This window comes from Chiroxiphia lanceolata, chromosome 21 (assembly GCF_009829145.1).
Source record: "Chiroxiphia lanceolata isolate bChiLan1 chromosome 21, bChiLan1.pri, whole genome shotgun sequence".
Classification (NCBI taxonomy): domain Eukaryota; kingdom Metazoa; phylum Chordata; class Aves; order Passeriformes; family Pipridae; genus Chiroxiphia; species Chiroxiphia lanceolata.
This window is the reverse complement of record NC_045657.1, coordinates 4857977-4878356: the sequence shown is the minus strand read 5'-3', so window position 1 is coordinate 4878356 and position 20380 is coordinate 4857977. Positions and strand designations below refer to the sequence as shown.

The 20380-nt window shown below is 42.9% G+C and overlaps 1 protein-coding gene across 2 annotated transcripts in view; it reads left to right on the top strand.

Annotated features, from left to right (window-relative positions):
• NUP214 (nucleoporin 214) overlaps positions 1-20380 on the top strand; it is a 41370-nt gene that overhangs the window by 15898 nt on the left and 5092 nt on the right. Inside the window, exons 18-33 of one of the 2 annotated variants that reach the window (XM_032708058.1) lie at positions 125-228; positions 767-946; positions 1419-1504; positions 1607-1690; positions 2007-2243; positions 2946-3110; positions 4067-4175; positions 7337-7412; positions 8097-8205; positions 9195-9297; positions 10875-10948; positions 12741-14504; positions 15902-15972; positions 16488-16641; positions 17911-18060; positions 19890-20061. In XM_032708058.1, coding sequence (XP_032563949.1) covers positions 125-228; positions 767-946; positions 1419-1504; positions 1607-1690; positions 2007-2243; positions 2946-3110; positions 4067-4175; positions 7337-7412; positions 8097-8205; positions 9195-9297; positions 10875-10948; positions 12741-14504; positions 15902-15972; positions 16488-16641; positions 17911-18060; positions 19890-20061 — 3638 coding nt within the window. Of the gene's footprint in view, positions 1-124; positions 229-766; positions 947-1418; positions 1505-1606; positions 1691-2006; positions 2244-2945; positions 3111-4066; positions 4176-7336; positions 7413-8096; positions 8206-9194; positions 9298-10874; positions 10949-12740; positions 14505-15901; positions 15973-16484; positions 16642-17910; positions 18061-19889; positions 20062-20380 lie in introns of both variants that reach the window. The other variant, XM_032708057.1, reaches the window with a different exon arrangement.

Sequence of the window (20380 nt, the reverse complement as noted above, 5' to 3'; positions counted from 1 at the left end):
ACCTTCCAGGCAGAAATATGGGGAAGTGCTGCATGGCTTGGACTGAATGAACCCAAAGAGTCTTCAGCTTCTGAAACTGAGATTTCTGAATTGAATTAAAAACTGACTTTATCTTGCACGGTAGGAAATCCGGCGCTTGCACCAGTACGTGAAGTTTGCTGTTCAGGATGTGAATGATGTTCTGGATTTGGAGTGGGATCGGCATCTGGAACAGAAGAGAAAGCAGAAGTAAGTAATTGAAATTGGAGTACAGAACTACTATCAAGAACACATCAGTGAATTGGGAATTAGTTTCTAATGAACAGACAGAAGCCTTTTAACAGGATGATATTTTTTCAAGGGGGCTGGGAGTAAAACTTGGCTAAGACACCTACTGGGAGCTACAGGTTTAGACTCTCTGGCTTCATACATATTACATATGTTGCTGTGTCTCTGTACAGTGAAAATAGTGCTTATAGAAAGAACCTGTAAGGCTTGTAGAAATCCATTGATGGTAGCTAATGAAACCTTACTAATAGATAAAACATCATGAAGAAAATGAGCTAAATGAATAAAGTGGCAGCATATCTGAAGGAGAAATATGCACTGGAGATGAACTGAACTTCTTTGTTGTTCAAACCAAACCACGTTTGACCTCATTGAGTTTAAGTCGCCAGAACCACCAAACCTCACTGAGTTTGAAGTAGCCAGAACCACTTGGTGTTTGCTTGCCTGCCTATGGCCTGATAAACAGAATGGTCCTTATCTCTTGATCTGATCCCTTCAGGCGTCTGATCGTTCCTGAGCGAGAGACTTTGTTTAACACCCTGGCTAATAACCGGGAAATAATCAACCAGCAGAGGAAGAGACTAAATCACCTGGTGAACAGCCTGCAGCAGCTCCGCCTGTATAATCAGACATCTCAGTGGAGTGTTCCCAGTGATACATCTCTCAGCAGTGCTCAGAGGTATGTGTAACATGAATTTCTGAGTGGTGTTGACACTTCTCCTCTCCTGCCCCTAGCAGTGTGCAAAGGTGCATCCTCTAAAGAATGATGTTTTGTGGGCATGGTATGGGAGGACAGGATGTCCCTAAAAATTACACTAAACTATGCCTGGGTGATATAGAAGCTCATTGGTTATATTCTGTGACACACTGTTCGATGCTGTGTCAGAAATTTCCCCTAGAAGTTAAGGGGTTTTATGGTAAATGGGATAATAGAGCCTCCAGGCTGAGATACTGCTGGTTGTCTGTCTGAGTTTGGGGGAAGAAATGAATGGCTCTTGAAGTTTCCAAAATAGTTGTTTAAATCACACAGTGTCTAGAGGAGCAGATTGTTCTTCCAGTGGTTCTGGTGGCTCTTTTGGCCCACTTCTGTTCCTGATTTGTTTGGCTGCTTTCTGCTGCTCATGTTTTTTCACTGCTCTGTTTTGTGCCAGTTTTGACAGCGACCTTGAAAGCCTGCGCAATGCTTTGATGAAAACTACCTTGAAATCACAAGCCAAACCTCTGCCTAAAGCACCTGGTAATTTACTTTCTTCCTGGCATTCACACCATAAATGTGAATTACTTTTTTTTTTTGACTTGCAGTTCGATTACAGACTAATAACTGTCTTCCATTTTTCAGCTAAGTTGTCCCCAGTGAAGCAGGCACAGTTGAGGAATTTCCTAGCCAAGAGGAAAACTCCACCAATTAGGTCTACAGCTCCAGGTAAGCCTTTAGTTACTGTAGAAGTCTGAAGTGATTTCCAGGAGGGTGAGTACTTGCTGTAGGACTCAGTCCTGAAGTTAGCTTTTGGCTTCTCAACCCTTTCCTGTTCCCCTATCTGCTCTCAGTAAGAATTTCCTTCAGTTACTGTCTGGTTGAAGGCTGCCTTTCCTGGCAGCTAAGAAGTCAAATCCTAACAATACAGGATTAAAACAAGCCAATGGAAGAGCATCCTAAAATAGGGTGCACCTGTTGTGGCTGTTGGGCTGGATGGTTCCCTCAACTTAATACACACATGATTTTGTTTCTGATATTGCAGCAAGTTTGTCCCGATCTGCCTTCCTGTCCACAAGATATTATGAAGATTTGGATGAAGTCAGCTCAACATCCTCAGTTTCCCAGTCACTGGAGAATGATGATTCCCAAGCAGTGGACCAGGAAGAAGAGGCTGCTCCAGTCCAGATCCCTCGTCATGCTCCTGTGGTCCGAACTCCCTCTATCCAACCTGGTTTGATGGCTCAGTCTCCGTCCTTTGGGAAGCAGCACCTCTCCCTGGGTACTTTGCATGAGTTGTGTTTGCAGTGCCTCTTCAATTCTGAGTATGTTCTTGTGGGTATCTTTAACCACTGTATCCATTGCCAGTGCTTCAGGCCCTGGAGAAGTGAGATTGCAGGAGGCAGATTTATGCTGCCAAGTTCCCAGGAGCAGTAGCAGAGTGGCATTGTTAACTCGTGAACTTGAGCTCAAAGTACTAAAAGACCTTGACTCATTGACTGTGTTTTCATGATAGCCTGGTTCTTTCAGACTGTAGTGACCTAAAATACTGCCCTAAAGACTAGGAAACTGAAGTACTGCTGCATTTGGTTGTTGTGGCCAAGGTTAGGAGTTCTGAGCCCAGCAAGTCTCACTAAGAACTGTATTTGCATACACTCAGTTTTCCTTGTATGGGAGAGGTTTTTTAATCTCTGAAGCCAGAGAGAAAAATAAAGTGTCAGCAGAAGTGTCTGTAACAGTAAACTTAAAGTCCTCTAATGCACTGCAATGACATCTATTGACACTTACTTGCTAAATTCCTTGGGATACACCAAAACTGCCAGGGACAGATTGTGTTGATTGTTTTGAAAGGTCTGCACATCAGTCCTGTCAGAAGGAAACTGTGCACTTACAGGAACTTCAGTTCAGCAAAGGCTTTCAAAGACTTGCCTGATTTGTAGAGATACAGTGGACTGTAATGTTTTTGTGCATTTTGTTTTTTTAGTGCCTACGTCTTCAAACAGAATCATACCACAGGGGGCAGACAGCACAATGCTTGCAACAAAGACTGTGAAACACGGGGCCCCTGCTCCCACTGTCACTGTTCCAGCACCACAAGCAGCAGCTGCTGCAGCTCTGCAGAGGCAGATGGCTGCTAACCAGTCCCCAGGTAAAAGGATGGCTAATTGCCCAGGTGACCTCTGAGCAGCTGAGTGTGGCTTTTACAGGAATTTATTTCTCTCAGAGGAGAAGATCATCACACAAAATGTGACGCAGATGTGTAGTTGTTGCATCTCTGAGCTATCCAGTGCTTCTTTGTCTTCCTTCTTCCTGGAAGCTGCTAGTACAAAATGCCTGAGGAACTCCCACCTCAAACTTCTGCCTTTCTCATCTGTGCAGTGGCAGAAATGTCGATGAGGTCCTGGCACAACCATTGATCTGTGTGCAGGAAACTCTTGGAGAGCAGAGAAAGGATGTCACTGGCCTATATTAATAACTATTCATTATTAGCTATGCAATTAAAGATCTGAATTGTAAAACAAATTAATATTGAAATTTAAATTTGAAGGTGAACTGTTAACATCTAGCCTTGGATTAGCTTGTAAGGTTTTGAGTTGACAGGAGAAAGGTTCTCCAATCTAAACTTTTCCTGTTTAGCTTTAGACATTTCTTGGTGCTTCTCCAGCACTGCAGTGCCAGTGCAGAAAAGGCACACAACTCAGTTACTGGTAGAGGAATTGGATTAGTTTATTCTCCTTGCCCGAGGAGTGCCTAAGTGCAGAAAGTTAACTAGTGACATGAATTCTGTCAGAGGCTGGGGAGTAACTACACTGTTAACAGAAGATGTTACAGTGTGTGTAAGGGAAACTTCGTAAGAATAATTGGTCAACAAGCAACAAAAATTGTACCAACTATATAGATCACTGTCCACTTCTCTGGTGTCTTTATTGAGGGCTGAGATACCAAATGTTTTGGGCCAGATATGCTACATATGTTGTAGAAGCTCAGATGGATTTTTTTTGGAGTTACTCAGGCACTATCTTGAATGAAATGCTTAATATGGAGATCATCTTTACATCTTTTTTTTTTTTTTCCTCCTCTCTCTTTTTTTTTTGTTCCTTAAAGCTGTAAGCACCTCCTTGACTGAATCAACTCTGAAAAACGTTCCTCAGGTGGTGAATGTGCGAGAACTCAAGTCTGGTGCATTGACTCCAGCTGTCTCTGCAGTAATAGGGTGAGTGGCCTTCAGTAACACTTGCACTAGAGCACATCTGCCAGTGGGGAGCAGTAGCAGTGTTTTACATAGTCTGGCTGTGGAAAACCTAGAGGGGTTTTAGAGAAGAGTGTTGGGTTTGTGGAATGAAAGAAAGATAGATCTTCTTTCTGGGTCATTCAAGGATTTGCTCATGGTTTGTCCTGAACAAACGATGGGACCAGTATTAACCTTCTCCATTAGTCTGTGAAATGCATTTTAGTGCATCCTCTCCTTTTGGGATCCAGTGGTTTTACTGTTAATATGTACTTTGGACCTGGTATCTCTCCAGTCACTACCTCTGTTCTGCCTCTTTCACTGAGGGACGTGCAGCCCTCTGTTGCTGAGTGTGGTCTGACTTTAGGCTGTCCAGATGTTTTCCTTCTACTTTGTCATCCATTACAGAGAAAACCTCTGGAGTTATGCTTCTGTCTATTCCCAGATTCACCCCCTGAGGGAGGCAGAACTGTACTCTGACTTTTCTGGAAACTTGTCTCAAATTTTTTGACATCAGAATTTTGACTGAAGGGTTGTGTGTCAGTAGGGGCTGATCACTTTGGGGAAGTACAGAGCTGCCAGGTTGTCTTCCTGAGTAAATTATGAATGTTGACTTCTGTTATTTAACCTTGAAGTTGTTGTTATGATTTCTTGTGAGTTAGCTGTAACACTTGGTCTCCCTGCTCTGCCTCATACAGACAACAGCCAGCTCAGCTCATTCCAGAGATTTCTGTCTTATCACCAGGCTCTGTCACCAGCCACAGAACTAGTCCTTTTCCCTGTCATTGTAATGACCTTGAAACTGTCTTTGTTTGAAGTTGGTACTGCTGCTTAAGACCAGGATGGTGCATGGCCACTATATTCTGGGCTGGGAAGGCAAGGGCACTGCTGAAAAGTATGAGCAAAGTTGGGCTAACTGCATAAAGTGGGATAAATTCACCACATATCTCGGAGTTGCAGATCCTTTATCCATATAACTGTGAGCTGTACATGCAGCTCCTGGAACAAGTGCTGTTGTTGCATCACTTCTGGTTTTCATACATTTTTTTATACTCTTCACTGTCAAAGAAAAAAGGTGAAGTTCCTTTGATGCAGCTTTTCAGACAGAGAACAGTCTTACAGTGGTGGTGCTCAGCTGCTGACCTTGACATTTACTTCATGGTTTCTTCTGCATTTTAATTGTGAAATAATTTGGGAGCATTTTTAGGAAAATTGTGACCAGGAAGACTTTTCCACTCTCTTTTTCATCAGAACTATGATGAAAAAAGTAGAAAGTACTGGCTGTGCATAGAGAAGGATGTGAGCAAGCAATACAAAAATGAGATTGGTTTTCACTTGAGCTGTAGTTAAAGACCTGTCTTACTTTCAAGTAGTTTTAGACTGGCAGTATTGATTGATCTCTCTAATTTATAGATCTCCAGCTAGCTTGATATCTTGAAGGCTTTCTATAGTCTTATTTTATAGCTGACCTCATAAAAATGTACTTTCTAAAATTTCTACCCAAATGAACCGTGCTTGCCAGTCAGATTCAGCACTAAAATGAAGAGCATTCACCCAGCAAAGTTAATTCATCAGTTTTTGCTACTTCAGACATCCTGGCTCCCTTTTGCTGCCACAGCACACTCTTCAGGTTGTTAAGCAGGAACGATTTTTCAGTTGTTATCAGTTGTTCAGTGGCCTGTGACTGGGTTTGTTGGTGGTCCCAGTCCAGTTGCTGATATGTAGTTTCTAGTGAAAAAAAAAAGAAAATCCAGTTTCCACAACTGAAGTCAAACCCAGCACTTCCACAGCCTTGTCAGAGAACCTGTGGGTCAGATGATCTTGAGACTTTTCTGGGGGAAAGGTCCCACCCTCTCATGAATTTCACAGACCTTCTGTTGTTTCCTTCTTTGTTCAGTTTAAACTTGAGTTTACAGCTGCACCATCCCAACACTGACTCCTTCCAGTATTAATCTTGAAGTTTTCCTTCTTTGCCTTAGCTTTGCTTTGGGCAGAGGGCAAATCCAGACCATGCAATGTGGAGAGGCAATTGCTGGAGGGGAGAAAGGACTTACTAGTCATGCAAAGCTGTTTAAGGCACAAAACCATATCCAAGACCAAATGGCCATGCAAAATGTTTTATGCATGTGTCCACTTCCTTTGGAATATGGTAGAAAATTCCTGTCAGTTGGCCTGTAGCTGACCAGACAGTAACTGCAGTTTGGGAAGTTACATGCTTTACAAGATAGACAACTTTAGGTGCCCAGATTCACTTCTGGGATTTGCAGCCTCAGCCCTTTTTATACTAAAGAGATTGGTTATTGCCTTAGGAAACATGTGGCTTGAGTCAAAATGGAGAGAACCTGCTAGGGTAAGAAAGCTGGCCTTTGCCACAAAAAAAATGCAACCAGTGTTGAATTTAAGCTTCTGAAATCTTTTGGTATTGGCCATTGAAACTTGTGAACCTGGTGGGCCACATACCTTGAGGAGGTGTTAAAACTGGATGGATGTTCCCAAGTTATGGTGATTTCATGTGTTAATGGCCCACAGTGCAGAGGTTGGATGCTTCACCCCATAAGAAGCTGCCTTTCTGCAGCAATTGTCTGTGGGTTCTCATGTATAATTTATTTCATGGTCAAATTCCCAAGCCTGTGGTGTAGAATGCAGGTTAATTTTATCACAGTTCTTGCCATGATTTTGTTAATGTTTGTGCTACACTTCAAAGACAGGAAATGCTCTCTCCACCCCCTCCCAACTCTGTCTCCTTGCTCAGCATTTCTGAGCATTGTATTTATTTGTCTGGGCTCCACACTGTAAAGGAAGCTGCTTAGATTTGTTATCCACAAGGCATAAAATTGTAATCTCCTTACCTGCTGATATTTCATCAACTCCCTGTAAAATAGAAAGCCCTGACTCCCTTCAGTATGTGAAGAAGACTTGATCATTTAAGCCTAGAGGTTTAAACACACTTGCAGACTTCCTTTGTTAAATGTGGCTGATTCACTTAAGAGGTTTATTCTCTAATCAGATTTGTTCGTTTGGAGTTGTGTGTGGAATCTTTAATAGCGGCGGTCGTTCGAGGCTTCTGGAAGCTGTGCTTTCTGAGAGGAGAGGAAATCCTCTTTCAGACCAGTTATTCATATAATTGTTTAATTTTTCTTTTTAAGATCATCCGTGCCTCACTCTGCAGCCCAGGCAGTCCATCAAGTTTTGGCTACTGTTGCTACAAATCAAGCTAAACAGGTACCTGATACAGAACCCTTTCCCTGGGGAATGCTGTACCTGGGCATGCTCAGCACACTTTGGGGGTTTAGTTGTTGTTGGTGAACAAATCATCTAAAAATCACTTTTCACAACTCACCCTGCGTTCTTGACAAACCATTTATCTGTGGCCTCAACAGTGTGATGCCAGAGACGTATCTCTGTTATGTCTTGCCTTTTCTCACTTTTGAAGTCTTGCAGCTTTCTAATGGCCACAACCTTGCTGCACAAGGGGTTGCAGCAAAAAAAAACCAGCAAAGGAAACTGTGTTAGGTAGATACACCAAAAAAACCCAAGTGATAGGCAATCAAGGGACAGAGTAGTTTACTTATCCTGTTATCCTACTGAAAACATTTCTTACTAGTTGACAGGCTGGGGGAGTTTATATCTACACATCAAAAAAAAAAAAACACAGCAGTTTTTGTCCTCTGGAATCATTGAGCTGCTGCCCATAGGGGCTTACTGACCTGTTGAAAAAGTTCAGTATTGACTCTGTATTTAAGTGTCAGGACATAATGGGCCCAAGGTTGAAGGGCAATTCTGAGAGCTTCGACCACCCTCCTCTACTTTATTCTTAAGTCATTGCTTGACACTAACAATACCAAACCAATGTCCAGGGACCTTTGTCAGTGGACAGACTGCACTGACCTGATGTTGTGTTTTTAGACACCTCTAACAAGCTCTATTAAGGGACAGACTCCACCTTCCTCTGTGTGTGCACCCTGTACTGTGGCATCCACAGCTGGTCCAACATCATCTGTCAACAAGATCTCGGGTAAGTTGTCGTGAGTGGGGGTGGAAATAAGGCCTGGATGTCTCTTGCCACCTCTGAGGGTGAATGAAGACAGAGGAGAAAAGATTTGCCTCCCCTGAGAGGTTGCTGTGCCAGTCTTGAGGGAGAGAATTTGAGAAACCAAGTTACAGAAGCACATAAGGGTGATTTTCTATCCTGCCCTGTGTTTTGTCTCTGTTCCTGCATCTAGAATTCAGTGATACAGTTCCTTGTTCAGAGTGGACTCGGGACATGGAATCCTTATCAGTAGGCACAAAAGCACGTCTTCCAAAGGCTGCTGTGGTTTGACAGCAAATCAAAAGCAGCTGTTTTGTTTTTAAAACGTGAAAATCACGTGCTGGTTTTAAATATTTTAAACATGCTGGTTTGATTTTTAAACACACAGCATTATAGGAGTACCTGAACAAACTTGAAGTGAACTAATTTGGTGCTGGGTGTGTTGAGCGCACTGAGCTCTAAGACCAGCTTCAGAGCCAGTTCAGATACTGTGATCAGTCTCACACAGTTTGGAAGGTTCTTAGGAAAGGAATGCTCAGTTTAAATCATTCATGCAAATGGGGGAAGAGGAGACAGGGAAGGAAGGAATTGATTTTTAATGTGTATTAGATAATAATGCTTGCATTGGACATGGTTTTATAAGCCTCTTGCATAAATGTCTGAAATCCATCTCTGTTGGTCTTTTGCCTTTAATCCGTGGATGTAGGTTGCCTCTTAGCCAGGGGTAAAAAGCAGTAAAAATAGCTAGGAATCATATTTGACTTGGCAAATGCTTCTTAAATTTTGGTTTATTGAAAATGTCAGCTCCTGAATTTGATAGCATTTCCTTTTTATTTGAAGTTTATTAAATTGCAGACTGCGTGTGCAAGCTATTCATTCCTATTCTGATAGTTGGACGACAACGTGCTTTTGGTTTTTTTTGTTTGTAAATATATTTTATCCGTATATTTATTTGTTGTTCTTGTAACTTACAGGACAAGGGACGGTAAAAACAGTTACAGCTGTTTCTTCTACTGTGACATCAGTACAAGCAACAACTTCACAGCTGAACAAAGCGTTCTCGTTCTCTTCTGCGGGGTCTGTATGAACCTTAAGAGTTCTTTGTGGTTGATGTTAAACATGGGTATGGGCTGTTACAACAGGTGTTGCCTGCAAGATGTGTAATGCTGTAAAATGGCACCTGCACATGTTAGACTGGGAGGGCAGGAGTTGTACCAGAGTTCTTGGAAGACCTTGTTTGTGGAAGCCTGAGCGAGGTCTGAAGGTCTCTGAGACTTGGGTGCAGTATCGTGTTGCTTTGAGGTTTTTCAGTGTGTAACTAATCAAGAGTAAAGGATGACTGGCTTGCTTTGGGAGTTTATCTACAGTGGAGTATTGAACAAGTTCCCAGTTAGGGCTTGACATCTGTCCTGATGGTCAGGCTTGCTGAATGAGTTATTTATTCTAGTACAGAAGAGCAAATTTCATGTTTTGGCTTGGAAAAAAAGTCAGTTCCTGAAGGTGACTAGAGAGGCCCCCTGCCATCTGGTGATGGCTGTTACATAACAATAGCACAAAGCAAGGCACATGTTGTGAACATACAGTTACTCTGAAATCTCTCTTAGGGAGTGTTTTTTCAGGGATGGCAGAAATACTTCTTTGATCATATCTAAACATAATCTATGTTTAGGGGAGAGGGACGACTCCTTAGACATGATTGTTTGAAATTCTGCATGTTTACCAGTCTAACACTCAAGGGAATTTCTCTTTATGAAGTGGGCAAAGTTAAGTATTTCAGAACACACATACTTTCAAATGGCTGGTTTCTTGCAGTCTTACCCATTTCTCTGCATGTTTGTCAAGAGGATGCTACCCAAGTGCCTCGCTGTGCTCTTCAGAGGGCTAAAAGAGTCCTTTTGAGTGATGGAAATTCAGATTCAAAAAGCAAACAACCCTGCCTTTGTCCCATGTGCAGTGCCTCAGTGTGTAAACCATATGCTAAGTACAGTGCTGTTGTCAGTGATGTCTTAGTTCCACAGCCTGACTTCTATATCAGCAGCTGGTCTTTGAGAATCAGAGAAAGCTTTAAAAGCCTCAGGGAATGAAGATCTCTGTAAGACCCCAGTGCTCATTATGAAAGATCACAGTATTTTTGCAAGACAGAATGTTTTTAATGTGAAATAGTTATGGTAGCTTTTCATTTCTGTCTCGCTATGAGTGATCTCCTTTTTGATGGGTGTTATTCCCTTTTGTATATGCACTGGCTTCCCTTTTTAGCTGTTCTAAACTCTAGTTGCCACTGTGGTTTCCTCTCTTGCCAGTGTCCCCAAAGCTGTAAGTTTTGGGGCATGGTGTTCAGTGGCCAAGCTGCATGGGAAAAAAATACACAGCAGAAAGGAAGGAACGTGGGAGAGTGAGGGGTGGTCAAAAGAACTTTGAATTCTGACTCTCTTTAACCCTCTAGAAGGCTTGTCAGAGAGGAAACAAATGGAGCACAGTCTGTGTGCATGCTTCTCTCTCCCAGTTTAGTTGTTGGAGAAACTGTTGCTGTGTGCCTGGCTTTGTGCAAGTGTGTACTGGAAATCTGAGTCTCAGAGTTGTCTTAATCATATGGTTGGAAGTTTCAACACTTTGAGCTAAGTGTCATTCTTTGCCTTCCTCCTCTTTCCTCCTAGGCCCGTGTTTAATTTTAGTGGTGTCACATCAGCTGCTTCCTCACCGACGCCGCTCAGCCTCGCTTCCTCACAAGGTTAGTTTGGGAGAGTGTGCCAACAGCATCTCTTCCTTGCTAAGAGAATATTTACTCTCCTTAATTCATGTGATTCTTGTACATTGCAGTTGTAGTACTAAAATTGCAGTAACAGTACATGCACAGGCTACACACAGGGCTCTGTCCCGTGACACACAGGAATCTGGGCCACCCGCCTTTCAGTTAAGAGTAAGCAAAATATTTGTTGCCAAGAACTTTTAGGAGGTACTAGTTTATAAAAAGGGTGACATCTGTAGTCATTTCCTCTGCTGTCTCTAATCTGTAGGTTTAAAGTTGCTGAGGTGGACTGACAGAGAAAACTGTCATCCAGTGAAATGAGCACTTAGTAATCGGAGGGAAATGCTTGGAATGGCTTTGTGTTGCTTCTAAAATTGAAGTGACAATACATAGGCTGCCTTTCCACTTCATAGGTAGATCATATTTGCCCAGCCTACACAAAGGGGACCAATATATCTGCTTTATAATATTCTTGAAGTTTTTTGCCTCTTAGTTCCAGTCTTGCAAAAGAGGTCATATGCTTGAAAACTTGCTCCCAATGTTACTGGTTGGTCTGATAAGAGATATCACCTTTTCTTACAAATCTTGGCTTGTTTCTATCCTTAGGCCATCACAGTCACAGTAATGCTACTGATACTCTGTTGATGTTTAAGCAGAGAGAACGAACTGGGCTTAAAATGTGAAGTTTTGGTTAACATAAAAGCTTAGGTAAATAACACAGATAAAGGAGGAGTGGGAGGTGCAGGAGACAGACTTGCAAACCACAGTGTTGTGTGAGGGCAGGTGCTTCACACTGCTCTGTGAAATGGTAGGACCACCTTTGTCTCTATTAGCTGGTGATGGAACAACAACAGAAGAAATTTCAGTGCCTCAGGAGGAAAAAAAAAATGTTATTGAGCGTCAGTTACTTAAATATACTTAATATACTTATAGGGGAAAGCAGAAGGATAATAACAGCTCAACTAAGAAGCTTTTGCTATTTGTTATTTGATCTCCATGCAGATTTCCTATACTTTGTCCAAACTGGCCCAAGGTCTAAGCACCAATGCAATGTTTTCAAGTCAGAAATTGTGTGTTTGGTGCTCAGAAATGAAATGACAGTACATTAAATAAAACTAGCCCAGTCTCCCTTAAAACTTCAGCAGTTTCACACTGTTGGACAGCAGTGTATGTTACAAGTGGAGCTGCTTTGGTAATTATATTTGAGAGCTTTTCTCTAGTTTTTCAAAGCTGAAAGCTGTGTAGAAACTGGTTGGTGGTCTCTAAATAGCTGAATTTGTAAAGATTCGGATCTGTAGAAGACTGTTTAAGTGTTCAGAAAGTATTTTTATGACCTAAACTCTGTTTAAGCAGAGTTCTGTAGTGAATGTCAGGAATTGTTTAGCATAACCAAGTAAGAAAGGGTGAAAGTGGTGTCAATAGCAAATGGTCTGTAGTAACCAGGTATTCTATATTTTTATCAAACAGCTGAAAACCAAATGGGAGCCAAAGGCTGGAGTTGTCTGTACTCAAAGACAGGGATGGTTAAGTGGAGGCTATGACATGACAGTAACAGTGTTTTTCACTGCCACCCTGGCTATAAAGTCTTCAGATGTTACTGTTGTCTCCTGATTGCATATGAAAGTGGCAGCTACCTGATGGTCAGAGGCTTTATAGTTTTGAGGCAAGAGCACTGTCAATCTGTGAAGTGCTGAAGAGGACTAGTATTGTAAGACTGATAAATGAGCTTTGCATACCCTAACTCAATTTGTAACCTCTTCTCTCTCTCCAACAGCCCCTGCTAAAGATTCTACCCAGCCATTTTTGTTTGCTGGGAGTTCCAAACTTGCCCCAGTTCCCGAGGGCTCCTTTGCTTTTGTGTCCCACAAGTCAGCAAGTGCTCCAGGAGGTGTAGTAGGAAGTAGCTCCTCAGCAGATGGCACCCAGTCAAACAAACCTGCTGCAACAACATCTTCTGCTCCCCCCACAGCCTCTGGCAAGTTGGATGTTGCTCCATCTAAACCAGGAGATCACTTGTTTCAGAGTAATCTGGCTGGGGAAACTCTGGGGAGCTTCTCAGGACTGCGGGTTGGTCAAGTAGATGATAATGCCAAGACCACCACTAAAGCACCACCTACCAGTGTTGCAGGAACACAGTCAACTAAAGTATCTACAATACCTTCTGGGTTTAATTTTGCTGCTCCCCTGACATTAGGAAAAGCTGGAGAAGCTGCTTCAGCGTCAGTCACGTCAGCTGGCACGGCATCCGTGTCCATCAGCACGAGTGCCACAGGCAATCTCTTTGGCAATGTCCAGTTAACCCACACAGGGTCTTCTGGGGTGTTTAATCTTGGAGGCTCTAGTGGCAACAAACCCACCTTTTCATTTGGTATTCAGCAAACAAACAGTGTGACCACAACCACCTCTACCCCTTCTACTCTCTCTGCTTCAACGCCCCTCTCATTTGGAAGTTTCTCCAGTTCATCACAAACTGCCGTCCCTGCTGCAGCTTCTGGTAAGTCTGCAGGGGATGCCAAATTACCACCTGTGTCAGAAAAACCATCTGAAAATGAAGCTGTAGCAGCTGTGTCTTCACCTCCAGTGGCACAGTCCCCACAGGCACAGGCACAGCTCTCAGAGCCGGTGAAAGAACCCTCCTTACCCCAGGCCACAGCCGGGGACACCGTCCTGGAGGGCTCCGGCACCACGGCGGCACCGCCTCCCCCCGAGGCCGTGGCTGCTCCTGCCTCCACGAGTGATTTGAAGGCACCGGTGCCTCCTGCCATCTCTGCAGCCGCCCCACCAGATCAGAGTGTCTCAGCACCCACCTCTGCAGCAAACGTTGCCTCTCCTGCAGAAGCCACGGCTGTGTTGGCTGCTCCCTCTGACGTTACTACAGCTGTGCAGAGTCCAGCTGTCGGTGCCCCTGTGTTTGCCCCCACTTCTGCAGGCTCCTCGGTGTTCTCTCAGCCTCCAAGTTCCAGCTCTTCTGGCTCAGCATTTAGCCAGCCTGCTGCTGGTGATACAGCTGCCACTCCTTCCACACCACCGGTTTTTGGACAGCTCCCAGCAGGTACCACAGCATCCTCTCCGTTTGGGCAGCTCACCACCAGCACTCTGTCCACTGCCACCACCACCACCACACCAGCTGCCAGCTCGGGCTTTGGTACTTCTGCTTTTGGCACCACCACGACGGGGGGCTTTGGTCAGCCAGCCTTTGGGCAAGCCCCCATCTTTGGGCAGCCTGCAAGCAGTTCTTCAAGTGTCTTTACCTTTAGCCAGTCTGGGTTTGGGACGATGCCAGCCTTTGGCCAGCCGGCGGCTTCCACGGCAGCCTCGAGCACCGTGAATGTTTTTGGAGTACCAGCTAGCACCAACAGCTCCAGCTCCTTCTTTGGACAGCCATCTGCCAGCACTGGAGGGGGGCTCTTTGGACAAAGCACCCCCCCTGTGTTTGGGCAGAGCACTGGCTTTGGGCAGGGGGGATCTGTCTTCGGGAGCACCGCCGCTGTCACCACCACCACGTCGTCTGCTGCGTTCAGCTTCTGCCAGGCTTCAGGTAAGAGCAAACTGGGAGATGTGACGTGGTTTTTTTCCCCTGTGGCACCTGATGGTTTTCATTTTTTTGGTGGGTTTTCTCTTCCTTTGGTTTGGTTTGGTTTTTTTTCAATTAGTAAGAACAGGAGCTGCAGTGTGTGTGTGAGGGGGAGACTAATGTTGGAGACCAAAGAAGCTTTTGCTCTGCTTCACTGTTCATCAGCAGGCCTCTCTTGAGTGCAGCCTTGTCAATCCAATCCTGCCTTCATTTTATTCTTACAAGTTTACCTTGATTTAATTTGGAACAGTGTCTTGTCCTGCCTGTTGCACAATAAATGTAAGTGTTGTAAATTGTTACATGGGAGAGGCAAAGGCAGCTCTGAGACCATAACCAAGGCAATGAATACAGATGCAGCCCTTCCTTCAGTGGGCTGCTGAGGACATGCAACAGTGGATGTACAAACAGGTATAATACCACGTTGTCTTCTGGGGTGGCAAAAAAATTTTAAGCCCTCAAAGTGATGAGTTAGTGAGGAATAATCCGTTAAATCTGCTTTTGCATTTGGAAACATCTCAGAATTAAATATAACAGTAGCACGACCATCCTGTCCACACAGTTAAATGAAATACCTACACAGACCAAACCTCAGTGTCCTTTTGTTCTTCCCACTGCTTATTGTTGTTTTTTTTACAGAGGTTTGTCTGTACAATCTTCAGAGACCTCCCAGGGAAAAGTGAAAAGTACATAGTAATAATAGAGAGCATGTATTTGCAAGGAAGAAAAACTAATTAGGCTCATTTAATTAAAAATTATGGCACTGGAGGCAACTGCTTGTTCATTTTAACTACAGTAACAGAGAATAGTTAAATTGGGGGAAGTGAACTCTGCTCGAGAAAGGTGTTCCTAATTATAGAAATGCAAGTTTTATTACAAAAGGCACATTTAAGTGAACTGGGAAATGGAAAGGGGAGTTCTTTTTTTAATCAAAACATTTCATTATCTTTAACAGGAGTCATCAGGTAACAAAGCTCAGATCCTCCTTACACAAGGGCAGTCAGAAAGCTGCAGAGCTTGTGCATGACTTGCAGCACTACTGTAGCCAGGTTCACAGAAATCTACTTCTCTTGGTGGTAGCAACAATCCCACAAGTGAAAAGGCCTTTTATTGTCTGTTTGTTTTAAGTTGGCCAAGGAGAGGAGGAGAACAACTTTCAAATAAACTTCCAGTGCATTTTATTATTTGTGTGTTGGCACATGCTTTGTATTTGTGCAGCCTGGATACGTTTGGTAGCATCATTTGTATCTCTGTGTTTTGGTATGGAAGGCCTGTCTTTTCCCTGTCCTAGACTAGTGTCACCTCCCTGAATGTCTTATACCCTGCTAATAGTTCTGGTGGTTTATTTTTCTTTCTTTTCTTAGGTTTTGGTTCTAGTACCACAGGTTCTGTGTTTGGGCAAGCAGCTAATTCTGGAGGCACTGTCTTTGGCCAGGCAAGTATTTATGGATTTTTGTAGAAACAAGGGACTGTTACATGTAGGGGACTTGATCAGGGTTCCCTATTACTGATATATTTAAAAAAAAAAAGTACAGTTTGATGTGTTCAATAAAACATGTCCCAGTCTGTAGTGAAGACATTTGCTGTTGTAGTGAGCACCAAACCAGCATCTGCATGAATGTTTTCTGAGGGGTTTGGAGGTACAAACATTTTATCACAGGCAAGATAAGACACAGATGCAGTAAGTCACCTGCCTTTATTCCATGCTCAGTGGAAAGTGAACAATGTAGGGCAAGTCTCAAAGGTGCTGTTCTATGCCATGGATGAAGTTTAAGGCAAACTTAAATAAAATCTCATGGCATTTTGTGTTGGAAGGTGATTGCTTGCTGGTTTGTCAACCCCTTCATAAATCCAGAATAGGCCAGAGCCAGACAGAAAGAGCAGCCTTGGGAACATGTGCTGCTTTGATTTCATTTAAATCCCTTTTTTGTCCTTTTTGTTCTCTAGCAGCCATCTTCTTCCAGTGGAGGCTTGTTTGGAACTGGAAGTGGTGGGAGAGGTGGAGGCTTCTTCAGTGGTCTGGGAGGAAAGCCAAGTCAGGATGCAGCCAATAAGAATCCCTTCGGTTCCTCCAGTGGAGGATTTGGATCTGCAGCTTCCCAGAGTAAGTGAGCAAAACAAGAACACAAAATGTGCTGTGATTTCCATCTGCTTTTGTGATCCCATCTGCTTTTCTGCTGCTGGTTGTCTTTGAGTAAATTCTGTGTTAATTTAAAAAAGGCTTTGAGGGGGTAACTGAGAGTATGTGTGATGTGTAATCCAGAATTTTTCTTTTAGGTTTATGGAAAACAAGTAGAGAAGCCATTGAAACAAACAAGCAGATGCAGGAAGTGTGAAGAATACCCATGTTCTGTAGGGAGTTCTCAGCCAAATCCTTCCTTAAAATGGAATACTCTAAATCAATATCACTGAATTTCTGCTTCCAACTTAGTTGGAAGTTAGAAAGATTTAATTATCTCTCATCTGCCCTAAGACTGTAAAAATTGTTAAAGAATCAAGAGAAACCAAGTTAACAAATATGTGAGGGATAAAAGTTTTGTCGACCTCGTCCTAAAAATGAACATCTTTGTGCAGCACATACAAGACAACTTTATCAAACTTTGCTATGACCTATGGTTAAACAGGTAGCTGTAGGTTTAGCTGCAAGTGGCTAAAAGTAGCACTTCAACTCATGAGAGAGTAAATTCATTTATTTTATTACATCTTTAATGATCCATTGGGATTAATGGTTGAGGTCAGTTTTCTAACCTTGCCAATTTCATAATGTATTGCAGTGCTGGGTTTTGAGATGAAATAAAACAGATGATTCACCAGAGAAAGGCTTTGGTTGTTCTGTGTCCTGACTCTAAATGCAGAAACTCAGTTTTGCATTTAGCATTTAGCCTTGTGAAAGATGAAAACGTGAGTTATTTCTCCTGCTTTAAGGTCCTGTCAGATAGTAATGTGTAGAAATACTGGCCATTGCCAAGACAGCTGAGAATCTTTAATTTGTTGCCTGGAGAGACTGATTGTAGCTGCTGGGATTTCTCACTTGAGAAATTGTCTTTTACTGACTGGGGCACAGGATGCATCTAAGCAAATCATCCATCGTGGTGATTTACTAGATTGCAGCAATAAAGGGTTGTTAGTGGTCCATCAGATCCAGAATGGATCTTGGTGGAACTACAAAGCCCTGTAATTGGGGAAAACTTGGCTTCTCTCTGCATTATTTTCAGTGTGATGTTCATTGTTTTCGGTGTGATGTTCATTGTGTGCTTGGGGGTTGGGGAAGGAAAAGGCATTTTCCTTTCTGCTGCTTCAGTTAATGAAGTGCAGTGTAGAATATTGACTGTTATGAGTATTGGCTGTTGACAAGTGTTCTTCATCTCCCCAGATTCTTCGAGCTTATTTGGAAACAGTGGAGCAAAGACTTTTGGATTTGGCAGCTCATCTTTTGGAGAGCAGAAGCCCACGGGTACCTTCAGCTCCGGTGGTGGAAGTGTGGCCTCACAAGGCTTCGGGTTCTCCAGTCCAAACAAAGCAGGTACTTTGGGAATCCACCCACTGTGACAGTTTGTCTGGGAAATATTTAAAATTCTGCCACTTGGCTCTCTACAGAGTGGACTCATTTGCACATACAAGCATTGTCTCTGAACAATAAATAAAAATAACTAATGGCTTATGAAAGGAACTGTAAGTGGTGGGTTCAAGGCAAAAATTTACACTCTTGTGCAAGAAAGCCCCCAGTAAACTATATCCTCAGATGTTAATTCCAAAAATTGCCTTTGCCATTTAAGAGCAGAGAGCTGTGCGACTTAGTTCTGGTCTTATATTCTGTACAATGAAGAGTACAGAATATGGAACTGAAAGAATTTTTGCTATTCTAGATACTTCTTTGGAATATTGTCTTACAAACTTCACTCTGGGTTTTGTAACCCTTTTTATCCCCATTTCACTACTTACAAATAGTGGCAAAAAGAAAGTGAAACATGTTAAATGCATTGCAAAAGAGAGTGTATGTTGAGCAAAGCTTCAGCCCCTGGAATAAGTGCTATAACTTCCTAGAGATAGAGGTGACAAGATATCTGATCTGTGTTTAAATAATTCAGGCCTAGCATTTATTTTTTTTTCCAGGCCTTTTGTGTTTACAGCCAAACAGTATCCATTACCTTGACATGGACTGGAATTTCACCCTGGGTATTAAAATGTGCAGTGGTATCCCATCCTCATCCCTAATCAGACAAAAGAGCAGGTGTCCTTCACGTTCCACAGTGTCAATTAGAAACAGGCCAATCATATCAGCAGATGAACAGAGAATAAAATAATCTGGGTACAAGTCCATTGAGGGCTGCAGAAGGCAGCTAAACCCTGAACAGAAATTGCCAAGAGCAGAGCACAGTTTGTGATTCCCTGTGGGAACTGTGCAGTTCCACTGACCTGGCATTTAATCCTTGCATTTTCATTTCCACCACTTAAACTGGGATTAGATAACACCCTGCTTCCTGAATCTTTGCATCACTGGAGCACCTAAAAACCAAGCTTGCATCTACTCTCTGATCCTAAGAGATGGGGCAAAATTGCTCACTGCACTGAGGAGTTATTCCATCTTAAGCACTCACCTGCAAGAAGTTCTGTCTGCAGGACCCTTGTGTGTCCTTCCAGAGTTTTAGATTAGGATCCAGGGTAAAACCCTGCATAAAATCACAGCAGCAAGTGTTCATACACATGACCTTGGCAGGAGACTTCTCATTCCCCATTGCTGTGTGCAGTCCTTTGGATAGTCATCTGTTTAAATGGTGAGGAGCAGAGCTTTAAAACTAAATAAGATGAGATTTTTTTTTTCCCATGGTAAAGAGTTGTATGATGAAGAATGGATATGTCTCTTTTTTTACATATATAATAATAATAGTAAAAGCATCAGTCTAAGACCTGTTGTATGTATTTGTACTGGACCATGGTTATTGTGCACACTTGCTCTCTCACAGTTAAAATACTGGGAGTTATTCTGTACAAAGCAAGTAGAGATTCCTTCACAGTGTGCAAGCACGTGCAATATATTACCACCTTCTAGTGCAGCTCTAGGATTGAGCTGTAGCACAAGAGACACAGAATGTGGTTTTCTTATGGATACTCATTTAATTTGGTTGCAGTTTTCTTGCATGCATTCAGGCACTTCTCACCTGTTTCTTTTGCAACAAAACACCCTGCAGTTAGTTTTATAAATAATGTGATGTTCATACAATAAGATGAAAAACCCCATTATCTACTTAGAAACCTAGTTTTTCCTTTCTCTTTCTGTTATTGTTTATGTGATGTTCTTGTCCCTTTTTTTTTCTTTTTCTTTTTTTTTTTTTTTGCCTCTGTTTTGCTCAGGTGGCTTCGGTGCTGCTCCAGTGTTTGGCAGCCCTCCCACTTTTGGGGGATCCCCTGGGTTCGGAGGGGTGCCAGCATTCGGTTCAGCCCCAACCTTTTCAAGCCCTCTGGGCTCAACGGGAGGCAAAGTGTTCGGCGAGGGTACTGCAGCAGCCAGCGCTGGAGGATTTGGGTAAGGCAACCAGGGGAAAATAACATTCCTGCATGACAAGATTGTGCTTAGTTACCTCCCCATTAACGGGAAGAATACATTCGGTGATTGTTTGGCCAGCTCAAAATGTCCTTGGTTTGTTTTAAAACAACAATTAAGGCGTAAAGATAAGACTTTAACCCCAAAGGAAATAATGTGTGTGATCTCATTTTAATGCTGATGCTACTGTGTTGAATCTTTAGCTTTAGAGATGTCATCTTGCAATTGTCTAAGGGAATGCAGGAGTATTTCACTTAACGAGTGCAAATCTAGGCCTAGCAAAGAAAATATAAATGTTGTT